General features: G+C 35.9%; 4 protein-coding genes across 6 annotated transcripts; all 4 read left to right on the top strand.

The window, feature by feature from the left end:
• Nucleotides 1-1,663: 1,663 nt before the first annotated feature.
• LOC111431604 (eukaryotic peptide chain release factor GTP-binding subunit ERF3A) lies at nt 1,664-11,979 on the top strand. Of its 3 annotated transcripts, none has more exons than XM_023068288.1 (19): nt 1,664-1,770; nt 2,291-2,332; nt 2,462-2,530; nt 3,265-3,327; nt 3,474-3,590; nt 3,847-3,958; nt 5,248-5,293; nt 5,518-5,589; nt 6,294-6,356; nt 6,471-6,625; nt 6,716-6,780; nt 7,320-7,470; nt 8,301-8,406; nt 8,516-8,651; nt 9,613-9,677; nt 9,801-9,965; nt 10,236-10,308; nt 10,405-10,475; nt 11,601-11,979. In XM_023068288.1, exons 1-18 carry the CDS (start codon nt 1,767-1,769, stop codon nt 10,455-10,457), a joined length of 1,557 nt encoding a protein of 518 aa, XP_022924056.1. In that variant the 5' UTR covers nt 1,664-1,766; the 3' UTR covers nt 10,458-10,475; nt 11,601-11,979. The 3 variants fall into 3 exon arrangements, with proteins under 3 accessions (XP_022924056.1, XP_022924057.1, XP_022924058.1); XM_023068289.1 differs by having other exon boundaries at nt 2,486-2,530; XM_023068290.1 differs by lacking the exon at nt 2,462-2,530.
• A 1,803-nt stretch (nt 11,980-13,782) lies between these two features.
• On the top strand, nt 13,783-15,440 carry LOC111431653. The gene is made up of 2 exons (XM_023068356.1): nt 13,783-13,976; nt 14,049-15,440. The coding sequence occupies exons 1-2, from the start codon at nt 13,832-13,834 to the stop codon at nt 15,281-15,283; spliced, it is 1,380 nt and encodes a 459-aa protein (XP_022924124.1). The 5' UTR covers nt 13,783-13,831; the 3' UTR covers nt 15,284-15,440.
• A 256-nt stretch (nt 15,441-15,696) lies between these two features.
• On the top strand, nt 15,697-17,712 carry LOC111431643 (T-complex protein 1 subunit delta-like). The gene has a single exon (XM_023068340.1). The coding sequence runs from the start codon at nt 15,854-15,856 to the stop codon at nt 17,453-17,455; it is 1,602 nt and encodes a 533-aa protein (XP_022924108.1). The 5' UTR covers nt 15,697-15,853; the 3' UTR covers nt 17,456-17,712.
• A 1,489-nt stretch (nt 17,713-19,201) lies between these two features.
• LOC111431562 (nuclear poly(A) polymerase 1-like) lies at nt 19,202-25,182 on the top strand. Its single transcript, XM_023068245.1, has 12 exons — nt 19,202-20,052; nt 20,151-20,228; nt 20,357-20,464; nt 21,817-21,879; nt 21,987-22,148; nt 22,425-22,538; nt 22,630-22,692; nt 22,785-23,114; nt 23,270-23,434; nt 23,548-24,444; nt 24,585-24,658; nt 24,887-25,182. The coding sequence occupies exons 1-12, from the start codon at nt 19,936-19,938 to the stop codon at nt 24,927-24,929; spliced, it is 2,214 nt and encodes a 737-aa protein (XP_022924013.1). The 5' UTR covers nt 19,202-19,935; the 3' UTR covers nt 24,930-25,182.
• Nucleotides 25,183-25,433: the final 251 nt, after the last annotated feature.

The following is a 25,433-nucleotide window of genomic DNA, read 5'->3' on the forward strand; positions in this document are numbered from 1 at the left end:
GAGCTGTATGCACGTCTGGTGTCGGCCTTCTTATTTTTTATTCCCCTTTTCTTTTCTTTAATCAATGTTTAATAATAAATTCTAATAAAACATTTTATCATTCTTTGTTCAATTCACTTACTTTAATTTTTCATTTTTTTATATAAATATTAAAACGATTAAGATAATGTGTATAGAATTAATTTTAGAAAATAAAAAAATTATAAATTTGTTTTATAATTAATTTAATTAAAATAATTATAAAACAATTTTATATCTCGTATTTTCAAATATGTGTTTGGTGGAAGATTTAAAAACTATATCTCAATTTTAACATAATTAAAAGCATATAATTAGTTGTAGTTACTAATTAAATACTAAGTTAAATTTAAATATGCATTTTATTAAAATTATATGTAATTGCTATTTTACAATTTCTTATAATTTATTTTTTACGTCTGGAATCTTGGAGAGAAAAAACATGGGCCTTGAAAGCCTGTGTTGATCTGTTCCTCGGCCATATTTGTCGATCGTGGGCTTGCATGAGATGGGCTTGATATTGGGCTTAACCTTGGGCTTTGGTACTGTGGTTGGGCCAATTTTTCTAAGGTAAATTATATGATTTGTATATTGCTCATAGACTATCACTTTTACTATCCAATCCACGGTTGGATTGTGATGTTTCATGTCCATGGTCTAGGTTACATCTATCGTGAGACCCAACATTAGTTTGAGAGGGAACAAACCATTCATTATAATAGTTCGAAAACCTCTCCCTAATAGACGCGTTTTAAAATTGTGAGGCTGACGACGATGCGTAACGGGTCAAGCGAACAATATCTGCTAAGAGGTGGTTTTGGCAGTTACAAATGATGTCAAAGTCAGATACAGGGGTGGGGCGCTTGCGAGAATGCGATCCACAAGAGGATAGATTGTGAAATCTCACATTGGTTAGAAGGGGAATGAAACGTTTATTCACGAGTTTGACAGTTGTGGAAGCCTCTCTCTAATCAACAGATTTTAAAACCGTGAGATTGACGACAATACAAACCTGTCAAATGTGGACAATATCTGCTAAGTCATCTACATATGAAAAGGATTTGTCGCTTCACTTTATTGCATAACTACTTCGACCCAAATGGATGTAATGAGAAAAACGGCGTGATTGTCCTTTCAAACACGTCTATATTATTAGATAACATTGTGTTCATATATATGATATAAATAACACTCTTATACAAACTTCACCCTAAATATCTGTAACGAACCAGGATATATAAATTTTTAAACAAATACAAGGGCATGAATGGGAATGCAAATATTATCCTCCCTAACTTCATTTATTTATATTATATACTATACTTTTTATTTTTTTTATTTGAAATAAATCACATAAAAACGTTACATTTACTTCTATGAGAAAGCTTTGAAATATTATCTTTAAATGGAAACTATGGAAACTGTGCATGGAAATTTTACAAAAAGACAAACTAATTGGAAAAAAAAAAACCATTTAATTAATTAATTTTTTATTTTCCAAATAAACTAAATAGGTTTAGGGAACAATTTAATAGGAAATTAGGAAATTTTGGGGTTCTTAAAAGCAATTCCCACCCGATCGGTTCAAATGAACCGGGTTCGTTGGCACAGAGTGAGAATCAATCAGATATAAGCATCTGTACGATAAACCCAATGCAGCTTCATCTTACCCTGTGAAGCTTTCTCCCTGCTTACTGCGATACGAGAAACCCTAGACACACTTCTTCGCAGCCTACGGCGTTGTTTCCATGGGTATGAATCTCATATCTTCTGTCATCTTCGAATTTCCCTCACCAGTTCTGTAACTTTCCATCTAACTTGCATGGTTTCCAGAAGTTATGGTGCTTGATCCATTGATCTTGCTTAATTTATTTTGTTGTCTAATTCAATTCTCGAAATGAATTTTGGATTAGTAGCTTACGCGGAATCTGTAATTTCTTGTCTGTTTTATTTTTTCTGGTTGATTAATCAAGATTTTCAAATTGATTACGTCTTGAATGTCAAGAACTAGGATTAGTTCTGTTCATCGCATCTATTTTATCTTGCGTCGACGAAATGGAGCTAATATTTGGATTGATATGGAATATCAATCTTTTCAAGTTGCGCTGCTCCTACTTTTCTTCTTACTGCCTCTAATGGTACAACCAATTAATAGAGCCAAACTATCGTATGCGTCTTCTCGATAAACTTGCTGATAAAATAATATTGTGTCAGATCATTATGTACCTTGTGAGATTTGTTGGTTTTAACTTTTCATTTCTGATATTGATAGATATCGAGGAGGACATTCGTGCTTTAGAACTTGATTCACCAGGTACAGTAAAATCTACAGACCATTATTCTTGATCATTTTAAACTATTCCCATATATGACTCTACGTGATGTGCTGTTCACCTAATTTTTTATTTTCTCTGACTCTGCCTTGGTCTGAACTTTACCAAAGATGTTAACGGGGTTCCCAATCCAGACGCAAGAATGGAAGAAATTGTGAAATCCGATAATGTGGAAGAAGGTTAGTCAATTTACTAAAGTCTTTGTACTTTCTCTTTGGCTCTACCATGTTCTAATAAGTTCATAATCCAGATGCAAACGCAGAAGAAATTGGGAAGTCCAATAAGATGGATGTAGGTTGTTCAATTTACTAGTCATTGTAATGTATTTCTTGTGTGTTTAAAATAGCACGACTTGTTTGGCAGTAAATCAAAAGAGAATTTTTAGTTTTTCTTGTAAAGGAGGAATGATGTACGAGTTGTAAGTTGTAGTTGCCAATATTGAATAAAAAAATTATGGATGAAAGGTTCATCTTTAACTATATTTAACTGTGTGTGTTTTTTATACGGAAATCTGACTGAATCATATACCAAAGTTTTTCATAGGTCATGCAAGGATTTCATTATTATTTTAATTTTACAGAACAGTTATTGGTTTATTTTAGCTTGTCCTATGTCTGAAGTTGTGAATTATTTCATATGCATTTAATTTATTAGCCTACAACTTACTTCACTATGTCTATTGTTTCAAGCATATATGGCTATTCATTCAAAAATTTTACCTCATAGTTATCATATGTCCATGCTTGAATTTCTAGAATCTTGTTTTTACGATTGATAGATTGTTTGCTGATGTGTGTAACTATGCTGCTTTCAATTATATCAATATACGTTTTAAGAAAACTGATTTGAATCAGCTACACCAATAACACAGTCACAAATAACATTTTTGGAGACCTTGATTTGGTAATTTTAGATTTGAAGACAGAGGACCATCCCCAACCAGCCCAAGCTATCCACGTTGAAGAACAATGTGATGGTAAATGATATTTTGATTTTGATTTCAACAAGAGTTGCTTGCTTTAAGAGTATTTCTTTAATTGCTAGTGAGCTATTTGTTCGTTTACACACTTCAATTCATAGTTCTCATATCGTGCGACTTAACATTTGGCTTCCTTTTTACAGTGAAGGAGAAAATACCTGCTAAGGAGAAGGAAATCTCTTTGACTGAAAATGAAGGTGAAGGGGATTTGGAGTTGGATCGTAAAAGACACTTGAATGTTGTGTTCATTGGTCATGTTGGTAAGTAAACTATTTGGCAGGCTTGCATGTATTAGCATATGGACATTGTGAATGTATTTAAAATAGGGGTTATTCATTTGGTCTCTGGTCAGAGCTTAGCTTGACGAGGCCCATTTACTTTTGAAGTTTTTTGTGTTCAGTATGCTTATGGAATTTAATTTGCTTATAACTTTGTTTGCGTACTGTTTATACTTAAAAGGCCTCCTTTCTTTAGATCGTTTTTGTCATTTTATATTTATTCAAATAAAATTGATAGATGCTGGTAAGTCTACAATTGGAGGCCAGATACTTTTCCTCAGCAATCAGGTTGATGAGCGTACAATCCAAAAGTATGAAAAAGAAGCGAAGGATAAAAGCAGAGAAAGCTGGTAAGATTCACATCCTGATTTTAACCGACTGTTTTCACTTAGTCAAATATCGATTATTTATTAATACTTTGATTCTTCTATTTAATTTTAAGTTGGATGGTCACTGAATCATGCATGTTCAGGCTTTTCATTTTGTTAGGGAAACTAACTTTAATGGATTTTGTAAAAGGCTAATGGAGGTTACAAAAATCCCTTCCAATTTACACAAATATCACTAGGAGAGTAATAAAAAAAATATTATCTAGCTAGCACCCAGTGGCTGCTGTATACAAAATAAGGTCAAAGTAGCAAGTGTAGTTCCTCGCCTTGGTATTGAAAGTTCTACCATTCCTCTCAAGCCAAATGCTTCAAAGAAGCTTCATTATTTCCCTTCGAGAGAAGTTAAGATTTTCTCTTGCCCCTTTCTAATTTAGCTTACCTAATAGTGTTTCTAAGGGCCTGCTTTTGAAGCTGCTCTCAAAACCAATTGCTGGTTTCTAGTAGAACATAAATTTTGTGAAAAATATATTGGAGAGACTTGTAATCTAGGTAGTCTTGCAAGGTATTATACCAAACAAGAACTCCACTGGATGCTGGAAAGTTAGCTAGAGAAAAATCTTCAATAAACTTGGAAAACTTCTCTTATACGGGATAGGTTCCATTTTGACGTATGTCCCACCTCACATAGAAGGAGAACCTCTTCAATAAAATCGAAGAACCCGTGTGGGTGGGAGGGGATGTTTCTTTGTTGGTGATAGCTCAGGTCAGGAGGACCAGTGAACAAGCGCCTCTTTTAGACAAATATCACTCTACTTCGACTTTGAGTAACTTGTGTTGAACCAGAGGAGAGCACGATGATAAGCCCTCCTGTGAGAGATGTTTAGGAGCTAGAGCTTCTTAGGATTAAGAGGTCCACTTGAGTCATCCCGAGGCTCTACTTTCGAATTAGAAAACCGCCTTAGGTTCTTTCATTAGACCAGCCAAAACTACATTGAGATCTTTCTGGACAATCTAGCATTCTGAACATAACCCATAGAGATCTTGCAGCTTTTATTGTTGTCACTGTCAGTCTATAATTATTCCCTTATCTAAATAGGAAATTAAGTTCTCATATAAAAGGAAACTTAGTTCAAATTCTTTTAGCAAGATATACTTACGTTGTAGGTGAATTCCATTTCTTTTTGATGTCTCTTTAGAAAATTATTTCTATTGCAATTCTTATAGTTCCAAACACTATCAGGTTATTATTTGTGGAATGTGAAATGCAACAAAATATTTCTTCTATTCATTTTTCCTTTTATTTTTGCTAGGTACATGGCGTATATCATGGACACAAATGAAGAGGAGAGAGTTAAGGTATGATTTTTTATTGAACTTTTTCTTTGTCAAGTCATCATGATGAAGCAATGTGTTCCATTGCTTCTAAAATATGTAATGTATTCCACATTTTTTTTTGCCTTATTTTATCCCTCATGACCGAATGCCAATATTTTATTTTCTTTGTAATTTTTAAGATGAATACTAATGACAAGAAGTTTCATTTATTATATCACTACTTAATTTTGTTTTGCTGCTTGTAGGGGAAAACTGTTGAAGTGGGAAGAGCACATTTTGAAACTGATACTACAAGGTTTACAATATTAGACGCTCCGGTAAGTAGATGTATTGATATAATTCCATAATGCTCATATATGTCACTTGAATCACAATTTGGTGCACTAGAATGCTTAATTCTTGATCAGGTAGAGATATAAAGTGAATGCAAATTGTATGATTTTGTTTATTTTTTTACTTGTCTGCCCTTAGCCACTCGCCTTAGATGTCAGTTGGTTTTATAGTAAATATAATTTAGTGGAAAGATGTTTTAAAAACACGTTGAAATCATCAAATTAGCTGCCTCCATCATGTTCAACTTTCGGTTAGTGTTGGGATTGGGTATGAGCAACCCAATACATTTTCTTCCAAGATGTTCCTGTTTAAAAGACCAATGCCCTCCTGGGCACATTTCTTTTGTTGTTGTTACATGGGATATAGGATGTTAAAGATTTCATAATTATGTTGCATCTCTCTTTAGATTGATTGTTTCTCCTCTTACATTTCTTAGAAGGAAGTAGCTATTAGTTTTTACTTTTTCCAACTTTAGGCAGGTGACTGTCTTTGAATTGCATTGTTTTGCAAGCAGTTTTGAGAGGCATGAAAAATAGTAATTACTGTTCAAAGACTTGGCATATATGCTTTCATTTCTGTTCTATCATCTCTTTGCCTTTTTAATATTCCTCTATATGCTTAATTATGTATAATCTGTGTGATTTATGGTGGGGTTTTTTTTCATATTTTTCTTCTGTTTTTGATTCAGGGTCACAAAAGTTATGTCCCAAATATGATCAGTGGGGCATCTCAGGCTGATATAGGGGTTCTGGTGAGTTATTACCCCTACCAGTTTTCTGCACCTTGGCATTCTGGCCCCTTTCCTTCCACTGTGTGTTCATATTTGTGTGCTTGTCTCATTCGCTTTGTATTTCTATGTATGAAGGTAATTTCTGCTAGGAAAGGAGAATTTGAAACTGGATATGAGAGAGGTGGACAGACTCGTGAGCATGTTTTGCTGGCAAAAACGTTGGGTGTTGCTAAGCTTCTTGTTGTAGTGAATAAGATGGATGAACCCACAGTAAAATGGTCGAAAGAAAGGTGTTTTTAACATCCTTTTCCTCCCCCCCAATTTGCCCCTTATTTTGCCACCTGGTTTGGCCACTTACTTTGTTTGGAGTCATCTAACAGGTATGATGAGATAGAGTCTAAGATGGCACCCTTCTTGAAGTCATCTGGTTACAATGTAAAGAAAGGTACTTAAAGGTTACCCCATTCACCGCAATATTATGTGTTATTCTGTCTGTTATTTGCTTTTCTATTTATTTATATTTGCTTTCTCTTTGTAGCTTTCTTAATTAATATTTTTCTTGCAAATTTCTAAGGTCATGATTCTATAAAGGGCGTCTTTTGGATTTGTTTTGGTGATTTCTTATTTTCTTTTTAAAAAATCAAATTCAATTAATTTATTAGTAACCGGCGTTAGATGGCAGATGTCAACATGGTTTTAGGAATTAATGTTTTTATGGTTCTTAGAAAAAAAAAGGAAGGTTGCATGTTGTCTGCATCTATTACTTTTGCTCATTCAGTGGTTATAGGGAAAGATATTCATAACTTTTACTGGGTGCCAAAGTCACATACCTAGCTCATTTATGGTAGGATTTCAATTTGTGGACGTGATTTGTTGTCGACGAACAGAGATTCCCTGTTCATTTTCTTATTTGTCAATATTGAATTGGGAGATACAAATTGTAGATTAGTCGTTACCTGGTCCCATAATTGTTTCTGTTTGCAGATGTCCAGTTTTTACCGATATCTGGTCTTCATGGTGTTAATATGAAAACCAGAGTGGATAAGAAAGTATGTCCCTGGTGGGATGGTCCGTGCTTGTTTGAAATCCTTGATACAATTGAAGGTCCACCAAGAAATCCAAAAGATCCATTTAGGTGAATACATCAATGCTCCTTTAAAACTCTCACCGAAGATTCATGACTCCTATTATATATAGGTTTTCTATCTTTTACTTGATACGGTGTCTACTCTTTACTTTGCTTGTAATTAGTTTAGGCTTTTTTTTTTTCTTCTGTCACAATTTCTTGCAATTGTTTAATTTGGAGCTGCCTTTGTCTTTGAACTTCCAAATTTATGAAGAAGTCTTCATGATAATATTAAATATCATTTAATACGTGATTTTTGCCTCAAATATTATTTTGGGAAACTTCATATTTATTCCTATGCTCAACTCAGAGGAGGTTTGGTGTACCTTGTGCCTTGTGAGGTTTCCTGTCTCTGAGTTTTAGTGCACAAAGATTTTTTTTTGTAATTTTCTCTAGGCTTAATTTGCTAGACTGATACCTCCTTTTGTTTTAATTGGCTTCTTTCGTCTTTTTTGGTATTTTCGTATGCTCCTTGTACTCTTTCATTTCTGTTGATGAAAGTGTGGTTTCCTAATGAAAGTGCAGTTTTGCATTTAAACTATCGCATTTAATTTCATTATATTGAACCTTGAATTTGAATAAATGGTGTACCTCTTCAATCCAAGTGAGAAAATTTCTCACCAACGAACCAACAAAGAAAATACTCTAAATCAAACAAAAATTTGTCCAAGTTTAAATGTGTAATCATTGATTAAACTCAAACACCAAATCCAGCTGGTAAAGAAACACCCGAAGTTACCACAAATAAATGTTCTTTCTGGCACATTCGTAATTTATTGAAACCTTCTATTGGTGTTGTTCCAATTGGTTAATGCAAATAATTAACAATCAACTTGTAGGATGCCTATCATTGACAAATTCAAGGACATGGGAACAACTGTTATGGGCAAAGTCGAATCTGGCACCGTGCGCGAGGGTGATTCCTTATTGGTAATGCCAAATAAGGTACTTACTACGAAACTTGTATATTTATTTTTAACTCCGTTTACATTCTTTCTTCAATTTGCTGCCTTTTGTCTTACAATGGGGATTGGGGATTTTAATGAACGCACAGATTCAGGTGAAAGTTGCTGCTGTTTTGTGTGATGAAAGCAAAGTTAAGAGCGCAGGACCTGGTGAAAATCTTCGTGTTAGAATATCTGGAATTGAAGAAGAAGAAATAATGTCTGGGTTTGTACTATCAAGTGTTGGTATGGTTCTGTCTTTTTCCGGCGTTTCTTTATCGTTTTGATTATACATGGTTGAGGTCTATGATGGTTGATTATGTTCCTTCCTTAAATCAAGTTCTTATGATGATAAATCATGAAGTTAATTGTAATTTGTATGGAATGCAAGGTAGTTATCCAATTTTAATGTACAGCTTTACAACTTAAACATCCTAAAAGTTGAGGTTATTCTTGGGTACACTTGATTGAATTACTTTTATCGTGTCACATCAAAAAGGAACAACAGAGTTATGTATGTGCTGTTTTATGGGTCTTTGGAGTGAGAAGAACAATAGAGTTTTTAGAGGGATTGAAGGTTCTTCGACATAGACACACTCTTTAGAAATTCACACCAGACATGATTTCAATGCATAAAAGAAAGGAAGAACCGCTTTAAAATGTTAAAATGACATTGAAAAATCCCAGAACGGGTGAAACCAACAGGTTGTGATTAGATATCATTCGCTCCTAGGGAAGGGAATTGGTTCTGCCACCAGTATACCAGCTTTTAAACCAACAATTGCAGTCTTGATTCTTGACCATGAGCAGAGCACTAGTAACATATCTTGTAATTGGCGCTCCAATTTTCCCATTCCAGATTCTCGTCTGCAATGAAATTCTTGTTTTACTATCAGAAGTTGCATGCTTTGTACTGAATACTTTAAGAGGCTTTTTTCATTAATAATTAGTAATATTTCAAAAGCTGTCATTCTACTCACACGTTTGATGCTGGAGGACAGACTTGAATCCTAAATCCCTAGTACCCACTATTTATGGACTTCCTATTATATTACTGCTGTACTTTGATCCTCCTAAGTGGTTGTCAATTACTATGTTACTGTCATTTTTAATATTATTTCCTTAGTCATGAACTATACAATCCTCCATTTTATTTTGTTGCCTGTTCTTTCCACTAAACGTGTCCCCTCCCTCAAAAAAATTGCAGCAAAACCTATACCCGCTGTTTCTGAGTTTGTTGCGCAGTTGCAGATTCTTGAGCTGCTGGATAATGTGAGTGATAATTTTAAACTTGTTAATTTGCCTTCTGCCCCTTCCTGGAGCTTATGATTCAAACATGAGCTTTTTCCCCTTTAGTGATGCAAAATTGTTAACTGAGTCATACAACTGCTTCAGGCAATATTTACAGCTGGATATAAGGCCGTACTTCACATTCATGCTGTTGTTGAAGAATGTGAGATCATAGAGCTGCTTCAGCAGATTGATCCGAAGACTAGGAAACCTATGAAAAAGAAAGTTCTCTTTGTGAAGAATGGTGCAATTATTTTGTGCCGCATCCAGGTTCAGTTTCTTATCCAACTTTTGATATAATTCAAGATCCAGCTTAAAATGTCTCGCCCCAGGCTGACTATAATAGTCAGCCTGAATCCCTAGTACCCACTCAAACTAAAGTGTTCTTATGTGTCGAGTTCTACTAGAAATTGATGTGTCATCTTGTCCGTGTTGTATCGTGTCCGTGCTTCTCAATGCTAAACAATTATTGCTTTGTCAGTATGGAATTGGTCATAGTAAGTCCCATAGCTAATGATTAGCATCCCGTATACCTTGCAGGTCAATAACTTGATCTGCATTGAGAAGTTTTCTGACGTTCCTCAGCTTGGAAGATTTACACTTCGTACTGAAGGTGATAGATTTAAGTTTACCTATTTTTATGAATTCATTGAGGCTAATCTTTATCATCAGAATCTTGTAGTTAGATCTATTATATTTTTGTTTTCAGGGAAGACAGTTGCTGTAGGAAAGGTCACTGATATTCCGGCTGCAAGCAATTAAACAATTTTGATCTACAAGGTTGGTTGAGTATTAAAATTTCATGAAAGTCCTTGAATTTTTCTTTTATTAATCAGCAGTACTAAGTAGTAAGATATCTATGCAACTCCAATAGCGTATTGGAATTCCCAGTCTTTTCGTTTTTTCTAATCTTCTAATAAGCTAGATATTATTACCACATTGCCCAAATCATTTTACCATTAGGATGGAATGATGGTACATGACCATAGAAAAGTTATGGCAAGAGACCCTTAGGGTTGTATGCTAGTTGTGATACCAGACTTGCAGAATGGTAGGCATGATGGTGCAAGAAAGCATGCCTGACCCTTTCTACGCCCATTTCTTGCCCTCGTTTATGCAAATGGAATTTGAGTTTCCTCAGATTAGTTCAGTCATTGATACAATGCTAGATATATGTTTTAGTCCCTTATCCCATACATTTGGGTGTTTTTCAAATTAATCCTAGGTGTTCCTTCTTAAATATTTTTCAAGTATACCTCTCCATTGATGAATGTTAAAGTGAACAAATAATAAGCTTGTATCGTACGTGGTGAGTTTATAGAATGATGGTCAACAAAATTTCCTCCAATGTTTTATGAATATGGAAGAGGAATTAGACACTTCTCTTTTATCGTGGCCTAGTTCCTGTTCTAAAATTTGCCTTCTCACTCAGCATTATGTCATGTAAGCTTATATTCAACCAAACATCTTGGGTTAAAACTTATACCTAGCCTTAGATTGAAAAATTTTAAAACACAAGGAACTAAATTGAAAAAGCACTCGTTGGGAGTTAACATTTATTTAGTCTTGATAATAATTAAATGTCATTGTCTTCTTCTAAGTTAACATAATAAGAATGAGACAAGAAGCGATAACCAACATGTATGAAAAATATTACCATACTAAATGATCAAGTTAAAATGTCACCCTGAAACTCATTGTAGTTACTATAGCAGATCATAGAACCTTTACACAATATCATATAATAAAATATGGATTTCATGATGGCAAGATTTAATATCTTTGAGTTTTCGTGGCCACCAAATGTAGTAGAATTCTGTAATTTTCTCGTAAATTTAGTCGAGTTGTACGTAAGCTGGACTTAGTTGAAATCAATTTATTTATACATCTTGAAATGTTGAGCAGGAAACTTATGGTGAATTTGATATGAGCTGCCCCATGAAGGCCTTGTATGCTCGAAGCCGTTTTTCCATGGAGTCGATGCCCGATCGTGTTGTTGGCTATGCTAATAGATACTAAAATGATTGATAGGTTCCATCTGTTTGGATACCAGCTTTACATGTGTTTTTCTATATATGGGTGTAAAGTTTGATTTGCTTCACTATTGTTGAATATAGTAGTTCTTTCATAGTTAATCCCCATCCATATGTCCTACTATTCTGTTCCTTTTTCCTGTAATTGAATTTCATTTTTGGGCACCCATGGTTATGAAGATTTTGGTGTGTACTAGCTTCACGGTGCTACCAAACATGAAAGATGAATCTTGAGTTTGTTAACTTGATTATTTCTTAGCATTTTCTGATTGAAAAGTTGAAGGTAACGGTAAATTTCTACAGGTAATTTGAAGATAATTTGAATGCTTTACGAGTAAATTTCTACAGGTAAGCGAGGATTGACGGGCAATATTTGGGAGCATCACATGATTTAAGTTCTCTGGAGGTGTCTTATTTAGGGCTTAAACTATTCATTGAACTTGAAACGTTCCTTGTGCTGAAATTAATGTATTATGTTATGCGTGCGTGTGGACTTTGGGGAGATATGTTGGTTATCAGATCAAAATCTTTCGGTACGCTTTATCAATTATTAGGTTCGTTCAAATGTCTAGATTAACATAAAGTTGTTGACTTCATAATATATATATAATACAATGTTCTTAATTGTTGGAATCGTTGAACTCACAAAGGAGTTCGTGGGTTGGCTCAACTTTGGGAGGTTCAAAATATGTTTTGGATTTGACTTTTTATTGGTTCGGTTAATCGAGAGTCGGGGGTTTGCTTTTCTTTATTCAAGATGCTCTCGCACCCGCTCCAATATACAAGAAAGAAATTTGTGTTGATTGGGTAAATCTTTTGAGGTTTCACTCGAGAAAGAAAAGATGGTTGAGAGACTTGAATAGACAAAAATTAAACGGTTGTTTTGTTAACGATTTTGTTCTTCATTTTCTTATGTATCATTTCAATTTTTTTTATTATAGTTTTACGAATCATTAAAAGTAAGTTTCTAATCGTGAAATAAAATCATTCTAAATTTTCAAATAATGTCTTCCCTTCCGGGGCATAAATATCTTCCTGGAGTTGGATCAAATCTTAAAAAATGGGAATGAAATCCCTTTATGTCGATTTTCGTAGCTCATACACAAGTAATCATGCATCCCAACCAAAATATGAATGAATTATTTGATATTGTTCCAATGTTTTTCTCTTTGGATGGACGAAATCACCAACTTCGTAATCTAATTCAGCTTGTCTGCTTGCTACCTAAACTTAAAGATGCAGTTCGTTATTTGTTTATGAAATATAAAATGCAAGAAATTAATCATTTTGTACATACATTCTCTTGCTACGACTTCGACAAATGTCTGATTTTGATATTAATATAGTTAATATAAGAGAGACAAAAAGAGCAGAACATGGGTGTCACTATGTGCATACGTAGACCATTGTTCTCTTACATTTTTATGTGAAAGTTGAGCTTTGTAATTTTGTCTGCTTTATATAAGATGATTTAGTTGTACAAATTACTTCCGGTTTAAAAATATTAACCTAGTTTTCCATCCAACATCCTCAAAAGATCACCCGTCATGTAGAGCGAGAAGAGGGATTGACGACTTACCCATTTAGTGATTTTGACAGCAAACGTTCGAAAAATAGGGTACTATCGAGTCGGGTGAATTCAATAATAGATGCTTACTACATTCCAGTCTTCCTTCTTTTTTTAGGGTCTTTGAAGAATGGATAAATGAGTCTTGCTTTACTAACCTCGCACCGAGTAAGTTTGGCCTTTATCGACATCGTCCTGGTTCACCTTAAAAAGATCAATCTAACAAAAGATAAGAGCTCTGTTCGTTGATAGAGCTGATTCGAAAGAAATTTTTATTTAAAAGTCCAAGTCAACTGATGAATCACTTTTTCATCCCAATTTTTTAAGTTTCTAGCGTCACTAGTAGACTTCCATCAAACGAATTCGTGGGAAGCAACACTTCCTACAAGGTATGCACCTCAACTTCTTCAAACTTCGGTGCAGAAACTGGCATCAAAATCCCATTTGGTTCTCTTTTCATTCAATTACATGTAGAAAGAAATGGGGTTCTAGTATTTCATGTAAAGCTTCAGCTTCTACATTAATCAGCCTACAAAATGTTGTACGATTCCATTCTTGCCAGGAGCTTTAGCAAGCATGAACAAAAGAAGATGGGTTATGGAGCTTTGATGGGTTGCTTGTTCATTGCATTTAGCTTCAGCATTATGCTCAAACCTCATCTGGGTCGCCATTTTCTAGCTTGTAAGTCCCTATTGACATGTTCTTTGATGTAAAAACCAAGCCAGTTCTTGAATTTCTCTGTTCATTTTGCAGTGAATCTGAGGCTTTTTCCAAGAGCTCCAGGAATCAAAATGGCTGACATTGTTACAAAGAAGCCAACGCCAACATGCAATTTGATGGATTGGACAGACTTCTGCGACATTGATATGAATGCTAGAATTCATGGAGAATCTTCCTCAGTGATGTTTGCTTCAACCGACATGGAAGAACACTTAGAACGCAACAGCACTTGGAAAATCAAGCCATATGCTAGAAAACAAGACGCAAATGCAATGAAGAACACAAGAGAATGGTCTATAAAAGCAGTAAAAAGCCCCCAAAACTTGCCTCAATGCACACAAAATCATGGCGTTCCAGCCATTCTGTTCTCTCTTGGCGGATATGCAGGAAACCATTTCCATGACTTCACAGACGTGATCATTCCACTGTTCATAACAGCAAGAAAATTCAATGGAGAGGTCCAATTCCTCATAACTGATAGAAAATCTTGGTGGGTTTTAAAGTATCAAGCAATACTATCAAAGTTGTCGAACTATGATATCATTTACATTGACAAGGAGGCGCAAGTTCTTTGCTTTCCTCATGTCATTGTGGGGCTCAAACGTGACCCAAAAGAGCTTAGCATTGATTCAAACAACCATTCATTCTCCATGAAGGATTTCAAAGAGTTCTTGAGAAGTTCTTACTCGTTGAACAGAGGCAGAGCAATGGAAAACAGAGGAAGAGGCAGAGGAAGGAAAAAGAGGGAAATTAAGCCACGGCTTCTCATAGTTGCAAGGAGAAAAACAAGGTCATTTACGAACACAGGGGAGATCATCAAGATGGCTAAGAAACTGGGTTTTCAAGTGATTGTTACAGAGCCAGATGCTAACTTGAAGAAAGTTGCAGAAACTGTGAACTCTTGTGATGTGATGATGGGAGTTCATGGCGCTGGGCTTACCAACATTGTGTTTCTTCCTGAAAGGTCAGTTTTGATTCAGATTGTACCATTTGGAGGAGCAGAATGGGTATCCACAAGGTTCTTTGGAGAGCCATCGAAGGACATGGAATTGAAGTATTTGGGGTATGATATCAGTTTGAAAGAAAGCACGTTGATTCAGCAGTACCCTAAAGAACATGTGGTTTTGAGAGATCCTGTGGCTATCCAAAAACAGGGGTGGAGTGCTTTCAAGTCCATCTATTTTGATAACCAAAATGTGAAACTTGATATCAAAAGATTTAGACCCACTTTGCTTAAAGCTCTTGAGCTTCTGCACCACAGTAGCTAGCCATATGCATGCTTTTCATTTTTAATCTTTTGGGTCCGTTTGATATGACTTTGTAAGTGTTTTGATAAGTCCATTTCAAATACGGTGTCCTCTAAAAATATTAATAGTTTCACGTAAATTGTTTTTATTTTTGTTTAGTCTATCTTGGACTTGTTAAAATCCCGAATTCGCTAATTAAGAGAACAATTATGAGCCGATAAGTGAGAGACACTATCTTAGTTGGTACGTAATTTTTTTGAATAAATGATCTGACCATCCCAAAAATTGGATCTAAAATAGTTATTTTTTTTGGTAATTTTAAGTTTGGGGGAAATTGACATTTTTACCCTCAATTTACCAATACATAATTTTTTTAATTAGTGTTTCTTAGAAGGCTATATTGGTCATTTGGTATTCACTCGAAGTGTCCAGCCCGCGCTCTTCCGCTCTCAGTTCACTCAGGTTGATCTGTCTAGGGTTTGCCTCTGTCGCCATTTCGAACATTCCTCAGAACTCAATTTGCAACACTTTATTCCATTTCTCTTGCTTACTATCGATCGGGGCATCCTTTGAGCTCTAACTTGCTCATCTATGGCGGCTCCAGCTGTGTCTCTGCCCCGACCCTCCAAAACTGAGTCATACGTTGATAACAAGCGTAAGGAGGACATTCGTCACGCCAATATCGTAGCAGCCCGAGCCATTGCCGATGCTGTTCGTACTAGTCTTGGGCCTAAGGGCATGGATAAGATGATTTCCACGGCCTCCGGTGAGGTCATCATTACTAATGATGGGGCGACCATTCTCAATAAAATGGAGGTTCTCCAACCTGCCGCGAAAATGCTCGTTGAGCTCTCGAAATCGCAGGACTCTGCTGCTGGGGATGGTACGACCACTGTGGTTGTCATTGCAGGTTCACTTCTTAAACAGTGTCTTTCTCTTATGGCCCATGGGATTCACCCCACTGTAATCTCCGATTCCCTGCACAAGACCGCCATTAAGGCTGTTGATGTGTTGACAGCAATGGCTGTCCCGGTTGAGCTATCGGATAGAGAGTCGTTGATTAAATCGGCGAGTACTTCGCTTAATAGTAAGGTTGTTAGTCAGTACTCGACATTGCTCGCGCCGCTTGCTGTCGATTCTGTGCTCTCGGTTGTTGATCCAGCTAAACCAGATTTGGTCGATTTGAGGGATATTAAGATCGTGAAGAAGCTGGGCTCGACCGTGGATGACACTATGCTTGTGAAGGGCTTGGTATTTGACAAGAAGGTAAGTCATGCGGCCGGTGGACCAACCAGAATGGAGAACGCGAAGATTGCAGTGATTCAATTCCAGATTTCACCACCTAAGACTGACATTGAGCAGAGTATTGTGGTCTCGGATTATACTCAGATGGATAGGATATTGAAAGAGGAGAGAAATTACATTTTAGGTATGATCAAGAAGATTAAAGCAACTGGGTGTAACGTATTGTTGATTCAGAAGAGTATCTTGAGAGATGCAGTGACAGATTTGTCCCTACATTACCTTGCGAAAGCTAAGATTTTGGTGATTAAGGATGTTGAGCGCGATGATATTGAATTCATTACGAAGACTCTCAATTGTCTGCCCATTGCCAACATTGAACATTTCCGCTCTGAGAAGTTGGGATTTGCAGAACTCGTTGAGGAGGCTTCAATGGGAGACGGGAAGATTGTTAAGATTACGGGCATTAAGGATATGGGGCGGACGGCTACTGTACTTGTTCGGGGGTCAAACCAACTTGTGATTGACGAGGCTGAGCGGAGCTTGCATGATGCCCTGTGTGTTGTTAGGTGTTTGGTAAATAAAAGGTACTTGATTGCAGGTGGTGGTGCACCAGAGATCGAGTTGTCAAGGCAGCTGGGTGCCTGGGCAAAAGTGTTGCATGGAATGGAGGGTTACTGTGTTCGTTCCTTTGCGGAGGCACTTGAAGTTGTCCCATATACTTTGGCTGAAAATGCTGGGTTGAACCCAATCACCATTGTTACAGAACTGAGGAATCGTCATGCACAAGGTGAGATCAATACTGGGATTAATGTAAGGAAGGGGCAGATCACAAACATCTTGGAGGAGAATGTTGTTCAGCCACTTCTGGTTAGTACAAGTGCAATCACTCTAGCAACAGAATGCGTTCGAATGATTTTGAAGATTGATGACATTGTCACAGTGAGGTAGAGTGTGGTCTTTAATTCAATGAAAAATGCTGCTTTTTTTTGTTTTTCATTTTGGTGTGATAGTAGAAGCTAGTGTTCTGTTTTGGTACGGCTAAAAGAATTTTAATGTGTTATTTCTTTTTTGCTAATTGCCTTGAGTATATTGGTACGAGTTCTCTTCCTTGGGTGATTTTATGGATCCTTGTCTTTACTAGCTTTGGGAATCTACGCGTAGTCATCAAACTTCATCAATTATTTGAGCTGTACTGTGTTACTACTTTTCTTGGATATCACATCTTGGGATTCTTACATAGCTGTTTCTGCTTACGTAGTCTGTTTAATGGTCTTTTGGTTGGGATACCCCATATTTTATATCTTAAGATCTATCTTCTTTTACAAGTTTCTATTACAGAGCAAGTATATGAAGAAAACTTGTTTTTATTATTGAAGCTTTGATAATGTTTGGAACTAGAATTGATAGGTTGCGGGATCCCACATTGGTGGGGAGGAGAATGAAGCATTGTTTATAAAGGTGTGGAAATCTCTCCCTTGTAGATGCTTTTTAAAAACCTTGAAGGGAAAGCCCAAAGAGGACAATATCGGCCAGCAGTCCGTAGTGATATTGTCCCCTCGAAACGCTAGCTTCCTTAAATCTTACATGTGCAACCCAATTTTCATTTTCTTGAGATACAGCTTTCTTAATCACACTTGGTTGGGAGGGAAGGAGAGAAAGTATAACAATAAGTCCACCCTTAGCAAATATTTTCTTCTCTGTACCTTTTTCTCTCGAGTTTTTTCTTAATAATTTTAAAATGCATCTATTAGGGAAAAGTTTCCACACCCTCTAAGGAATGCTGGGCTCGGCGTTGATTTTAATTATTTTATTTTTAAGGAATTAAAATGACCATTGTTTAAAAAGTATTAAATTAAAAATTACGGGAACTATAATGAACCAACAAATATTATTTTTGAAGATTTAAAAGAGATAAGGTGTTGAAGTATCAACAATTTTAGGTAATTTTTGTAAGAAATATATATCTTAATAATATGATGATCTAATTAATAGATAAATTTAATTTTATAAATTTAAAAACTAATTGAAATCCACATTTTATGGATCGGCCAAAAATATATTTCTCTTACAATAGAATCATTTCATTACTTTAATTTTGAAATAGTAAAACAGGTCTAATATACTTAAAAGTTGGTTATATGAGAATAAGATTTATCTAAAAATTGGTTATCTGCCACCTTCAAATTTATCTAAAAAAAATATTTAAAATCAAAATAAAAAAATATTTAAAATCAAAATAAAAAAATATTTAAAATCAAAACACTTAAAGTTGGTTATCTGAGAATAAGAAGAAAATCAAAATACAAATAAAATTGTTATCTAAAAATAAGATTTATCTAAAAACTTTTAAAAAATCATTGATTTATCTTATAAAAAAAATATATAAAAACCAGTTATTTTCAAAATTTATCTAAAAAGAAAATCAAAACATATTTATCTAAAAACTTTGAAAAAATCATTGATTTATCTTAAAAAAAAATATATATATATAAAAACTAGTTATTTTCAAAATTTATCTAAAAATGGGAATAAAATTTAGTTATCTAATCACAAATATTTAAAAAGTTATACTTATCTAAAAAGAAAATAAAATCAGGTTATTTGAGAATGGCAAATTTATCTAAGAGAAATATCTTTAAAAAAAGAAAAAATAAAAAAAAATAATTGATGATGAGAGGCCTGGAAATTTATATATATATATATTCATAATGGCGGCAGAGGCCAAAGCCGAGCCGAGCCGGATCGTCCCCACTTCCATTCTCATTTCGGGATTTCTCTGGAGCTCTCTCTGCCTCCATAACTCTCTCCGTGTCCCCTCTCGGATGGCTCCATTGATGACCACCTTTCTCTTTTCTATTCCCAAGGTGGATCTTTTTGAGCTTTGCTGACTGTGATCGCCAAAGGATTTCCACTCGCACAACCTCTGAAAGCGAAGCCCCTCGCCGTTCTGATTGCACATGTTGTCTCCCCGACCTTTGTTTCTTTTGTGTCCGATCATCGTTTGCTGCTTGTGATTCTCCTTCTCACGTCGGGATTCAGTTTACTGTATCAATTTTGGGCCTCATCGGTCTTGTACTCTGTTCTTTATTCACATATTATAAGAAAACCAGAGTTCAACTTCTTTTTTTTGTTCTCTTCGCCTTCTCTTATTTAGCTTCAATTTATTGTAGTTTTGGGTTCCATGTCAATGGATTTTCCCGTCCCGGTATTGTATTATCGACGTTTATAACATTATTATCTTCTCATTGTTTTTTTCTTGATATGATTTTCTACGGGGAAAAGGTATGAAAAAATAGAAAAAAAAAGGGGGAAATTTTGATAAAAAATCATCATCAAGCAATACGCTCTTGCCATCCCTTTTTTCTTAATACAAGAGAGAGTGAGAGAGGGAAAAAAACGAGACTGTTAAACTTGCGAGTTAATTAAGTATGGGGAGCCCTGCATTAAGTGGCCGGAATAACGGGCAGCGATTAGGCATTACTGATCCTATTTCGTTGAGTGGGCCGACGGAGTATGATGTGATAAAGACTCGCGAACTCGAAAAGGTTCTGGGTTGTTGTTTCCATTTGAGCAGTATCATTTATATTGCAAGTATGCTGTGTTTTCTCCTTAACTTAGCTGTTTTTTTTTTTGGAGGGTTCAGTATCTGCAAGATGCTGGATTGTACGAAAGTCAGGAGGAAGCCGTGAGTAGAGAGGAAGTTCTTGGGAGACTAGACCAGGTTAGGCCACCCTTGGTAGCTTTTGAGAAGTGGAAAATAAGAAAATAACGATTCATATCGGTTTGGGATGCTTACTTGAATTTTTAACATTCATATATTTGATGTTGTATTTTATGTACATGGAGCAGATTGTGAAGATTTGGGTTAAAACAATTAGTCGTGCAAAGGGGTTGAATGAGCAACTGGTACAAGAAGCCAATGCTAAGATTTTCACGTTCGGTTCATATCGCTTAGGGGTACAGAACTGTTTTACTCTTCGAGAGCTTTATTCTTTGAGAATTTGATGTGCTATGTGCTAACATTTTTTTTTTTCTTCAAGATATAAATGCTTTCCTGTTAGTTTTTTCTTTAAGATGATAACATATGATGTGCTATGTGCTAGTATGGTAGCTAGGCTGAAATTTGATTCTTATGTGGAATTATTCAAGTTCATACTCTTATGACACAATGATGTTGATTATCATCCTTTCACAGTTCATTTCATCCAATTTTCCTTGATTTGTATGTTTTTTTGGTACATGCTGTGTGCATCTGATGATGATCAAATCTATTGTGTATAAAAGGTAGTCTCAAGCTAATATAATTAACATTTTACTTAGATTAATGTGCTGGCATGTTTAACCATCATGGATTGGCCTAGTAGTTAGTAAGGGTCCAGCAAATAGTAAGTGGCTTAGAGGAAATAAGATCAAATCATTGTAGTCACCTACTTAGGATTTAAAACCCTACAAGTTACCTTGACAACTAAATGTAATAGATCGAGTGGTTGTCTTGTCAGAATAGTCTATGTGCACTCATGCTTATCTGAACACTCACCAATATCAAAAAATGAAAAAGTGTTGGACCCTTTGGCTATCTCTTGGTTAGATTGAATATAGACATCATTTTCAGATGCCATGCTCGAAGGTATATTTTTCAGATGCATCTTTTATGAAGGTCGTTGTGAGTAGTTTCATTATGACCTGTCGTTATTTGCTCTATCATCTGAGAGAGGTGTGGATATTCATGGAAAATATAGTTTACAGGGTTCATCGTGATGATGTGTTTGACGTCACCATGTCTTTTTGAACAGACTGTTGGTGCAAGCATGTAATGCAATTTTTTTATAATGTTTCTTGTGTGTTAAAATTCCGGTGGGCATGATGTAAGTGTGCTGGTTCAGGTGAATTTTATGGGTTTGGGCTGTATGCATCATGATTATTACGAAAGTTAAATTTGTCTTCTCTTTGAAATGGCAGCCCATTGTGTGGGAAGAGAACTATGGAACCTTTTCTTGAATTTGTATTCTCTTCTGAGTTATTGTGGAAGCTTACAAATTAAACCTTTACATTAAAGCTTTTCCTCAAGTATGTTTTAGTCTAATGTATTAAAGCTAAGCCTCAATCCCGGGACATTACAAAATATTTTTCCAAGTGGCATTGAAAAAAAGAAAACAAAACAAAAAAGTAGAAACACTAGATCCTTCCTTATTATGTATGTTGCCGCTATTTCTTTCTATTTGCAAATGATTAGCATAGAGCTTGAATCTCTAATTCTGTTGTAATTTTTTTTTTTCTCCTTATGAGGTATCTATTTATTATATTTGTAGGTGCATGGCCCTGGAGCAGATATTGATACGCTGTGTGTGGGACCTAGACATGCAACACGTGAAGTGCGTCTAGCTTTCATTTTCATGAATATTTGTGGTGAACTAAGTTTGCATATACTCTGGTATTTTAGCTTTGTAGACTCAATAATGCTTTTGTTTCATGGCTGTAGGAAGACTTTTTCAGTGAGCTACATAAAATACTGTCAGAGATGCCAGAAGTATCTGAGTTGCACCCTGTGCCTGATGCTCATGTCCCTGTGATGAAATTTAAGTTTGCCGGGATTTCTATTGATCTTCTCTATGCGAAATTGTCACTTTGGGTTATTCCTGAAGTAAGTCTCCCACTCTCTAGTATTTCATGATTATGATGTACTGATGCCATGCCGTACTATATAGATTTAGTAAATTTTTGTTGATGATTTGCAATTTGACTTCTAGAAAATGGATTTTTCGGATTCTTTTCCATTCTATATAATTCACTCTGGATTCTTATTCCATCTTCCCCAGCTGCCTCCTTGAAGTGCAATAATGGCTTATAATCTTTGTAAAGTTTCTATTACAGATAGATGTTGATGTAATCTGTTTTCAAATTGTTTATTCTGGAACAGGACTTGGATATATCCCAGGACTCGATACTACAGAATGCGGATGAACAGACAGTTCGTAGTTTAAATGGTTGTCGAGTTACTGATCGAGTTCTGCGATTAGTTCCAAATATTCAGGTTGAGGATCAGAACTTGCCTTGATGTTTCTCTCTCTTTTTCTCACTAAACTTTATTCATTCTAAAAGATTGGTTGATTTATGAAGTGCAGAGTTTTCGAACAACATTGAGATGCATGAGGTTTTGGGCAAAACGCCGAGGCGTTTATTCCAATGTATGGTACAGATGTCTAATAAAGTGGATTGCTTCCAAGTTTATGCAAAGATTTCTTACAATCACCTGACTTTTAATTTATACCTTGACCAGGTTTCTGGGTTTCTTGGCGGAATAAACTGGGCGTTGCTTGTTGCTCGCATATGCCAACTATATCCCAATGCATTGCCAAATATGCTCGTGTCTCGGTTTTTCAGGGTCTTCACCCAGTGGCGCTGGCCAAATCCAGTCATGCTCTGTGCTAATGAAGAAGGATCTCTTGGACTTCCAGTCTGGGATCCAAGGAGAAATCCGAAGGATAGATTCCATTTAATGCCTATCATTACTCCTGCTTATCCCTGCATGAATTCTAGCTACAATGTTTCATCAAGCACTCTGCGTATTATGACTGAAGAATTTCAGAGGGGACATGATATCTGTGAGGTGCATTTCTGCAATGACATCTTTTGTCCCCAGTTAGGAATTTGCATAATGAGTTTAATTGGATTCATGTTTTTATTCTATATTCATTTAGCCATGTTACATTGTTGGTGAAACATTGTTCTAATTTTAGTTTGATGGTTGTTAAATGTCATCAGGTTATGGAAGAAAATAAGGCCGATTGGGATACACTTTTCGAGCCCTACCCCTTCTTCGAGGCGTACAAAAACTATTTACAAACTGACATTACTGCAGAAAATGATGATGATCTAAGAAACTGGAAAGGTTGGGTTGAATCTCGTCTTCGCCAACTGACATTAAAGGTGAAATTGTAATTTCATAGCTGTTTACTTTCGGCCTTCCTAGCATTTATCAAATTTCGAACTCCTTTCTTTATTATCAGTAGAGATTGACTTGGGTTGTGTGTTGATGCAAGATTGAGAGACATACGTATAACATGCTTCAGTGCCATCCACATCCAGGAGATTTTTCAGACAAATCCAGACCTTTCCACCATTGTTATTTCATGGGTTTGCAGCGAAAACAAGGAGTTCCTGCAAGTGAGGGTGAACAGTTCGATATGAGGTTGACAGTCGATGAATTTAAACGTTCTGTCAACATGTATACAATGCGAAAGCGTGGGATGGAGATTTATGTAACACATGTGAAAAGGAGGAATATACCAAATTTCGTTTTTCCGGGTGGAGTTCGACCTTCGCGTGCATCAAAAATGACTTGGGATAGTAGGCGTAGTTTGGAACTAAAAGCTTCTGATAGCACTCAAGTAGACAGGCCATTTGAAGCTACAGAAAGTTTAGATGGAGTAGATGATAGAAGGAAAAGAAGGCGTATTGATTATAATGCAAATACTAACTTGAGAAATGGAGAGTCCTTGGCTGCTGCTCATTCCCAGCCTGTGGAAGTTCACGAAGTCAGCCAAATCAGCACCACTAGCTCATGTTCCATAAAGGATGTGAATTCTATTCCCACTAGTGCAAATAACATAGAAAATCTGGCAGATGTTTCCTCTCAGAATAATGGAGACCAAACTGCAGCTGCTGATACACCAAGCTGTAAAGAAGCAGAGAAGCTGGCAATTCAAAAGATTCTGTCTGGCTCATACGACTCTCACCAAGAGTTTCCTTGTGAGACTGAAGAGCTCGATGATATTGATTATACAAAACAAGCTATAGATTTTGGGGCCACTCGGCAACGTAGCCCCATGACATCTTCGGTTGCAAAGACATCTTCCGTAGTAGTTCCTATGACATCTTGCAATGAAGCACGCCTGACCTCAAGATCATATTCCAATGGGGGCTTAGAGGAGCTTGAGGTTGTATATACTTTGACCAAAACTTTATATTACTTCTGCCTTGGTAGCATATAGTTGTAAAATGCCTGAGGGGGTTCTATCATGTTACTTTTCTTATGATCTCACAGCCTTTAATTTCTTATTTAATTTCTTATGTTAAGCCTGCTGAAGTAGTGGCGCTATCGTCAACTGGGACCACTCGTGCACCCGTGGCTGAGCGAAAGCCAATCATCAGGTGCTTTCCAATTTTCTTAATTCTACACGGAATAAAGAACGGTTGACATTTGATTAAAATATTTGTGTTCTTTTCCCCACCCTCCTCTCTGGCATGGGTTGCAGTCTTAAACATCTCTAGTCTTCTTCTTACTTTCGTTTTTTTTTCCTTTCTTTATTGGGTAATGACCACACCTTGTCATTGTCAATATGGCCTATTCAATCTAGTTTTTCTTCCTCCAAATTGCAGGTTGAGCTTCACTTCCTTGGGCAAGGCTGGTAAAAGCTCGTGAACAAGGGTTCTTCCAAAAGCAGCTTGTGAGAGCATTCTTCTAATCTATTATGTACCAGGCTATGTCTTGCCAGTCGATTTTCTCTTCATGTAACTCATGACCCTTAATGATATAAAAAAGAAAAAAAGCAGTTTGTATGTAGTATGCATAATCGGCTTGAAGGCCTCTACGTAGCCAACAATTCTACAAATGTACCTGTCGGTTTATGCCTCCTTTTTCTACCGTATTAATGCAGATGATAGCTTTTTTATTATCGAAGATTTAAATTCTCATATTTTGTGTCGAAAAAAATGTGTCTACTTTTAGATGGAGCACTTAGGTGTGGTGCACGTTGCGCGACTTGCATCACGTGTTTCATGTTCGATTGTTACTTCAACTATATTTTAATGTGTTTCTCTTGCTCTGATGTGACGAATAATCTTATAAAATTGTTTCTTTTATTCAACCCACATTCTCAATTGTATGACAATGATATAAAAGGACGTGCTTGCAAGCCACTTGAGG

This window comes from Cucurbita moschata, unplaced genomic scaffold (genome assembly GCF_002738365.1).
Source record: "Cucurbita moschata cultivar Rifu unplaced genomic scaffold, Cmos_1.0 Cmo_Scf00036, whole genome shotgun sequence".
NCBI classification, from domain to species: domain Eukaryota; kingdom Viridiplantae; phylum Streptophyta; class Magnoliopsida; order Cucurbitales; family Cucurbitaceae; genus Cucurbita; species Cucurbita moschata.

Coding starts and splice junctions, on each gene's coding strand:
- LOC111431643 (XM_023068340.1), top strand. CDS start 15,854: ATGGCGGCTCCAGCTGTGTCTCTGCCCCGACCCTCCAAAACTGAGTCA.
- LOC111431562 (XM_023068245.1), top strand. CDS start 19,936: ATGGGGAGCCCTGCATTAAGTGGCCGGAATAACGGGCAGCGATTAGGC. Junction 20,053..20,150: donor AGACTCGCGAACTCGAAAAG/GTTCTGGGTTGT, acceptor TGGAGGGTTCAG/TATCTGCAAGATGCTGGATT. Junction 22,149..22,424: donor CACTTTGGGTTATTCCTGAA/GTAAGTCTCCCA, acceptor ATTCTGGAACAG/GACTTGGATATATCCCAGGA.
- LOC111431604 (XM_023068288.1), top strand. Junction 2,531..3,264: donor ATCCGATAATGTGGAAGAAG/GTTAGTCAATTT, acceptor TGGTAATTTTAG/ATTTGAAGACAGAGGACCAT. Junction 9,966..10,235: donor TTATTTTGTGCCGCATCCAG/GTTCAGTTTCTT, acceptor TATACCTTGCAG/GTCAATAACTTGATCTGCAT.
- LOC111431653 (XM_023068356.1), top strand. CDS start 13,832: ATGTTGTACGATTCCATTCTTGCCAGGAGCTTTAGCAAGCATGAACAA. Junction 13,977..14,048: donor GGGTCGCCATTTTCTAGCTT/GTAAGTCCCTAT, acceptor TTCATTTTGCAG/TGAATCTGAGGCTTTTTCCA.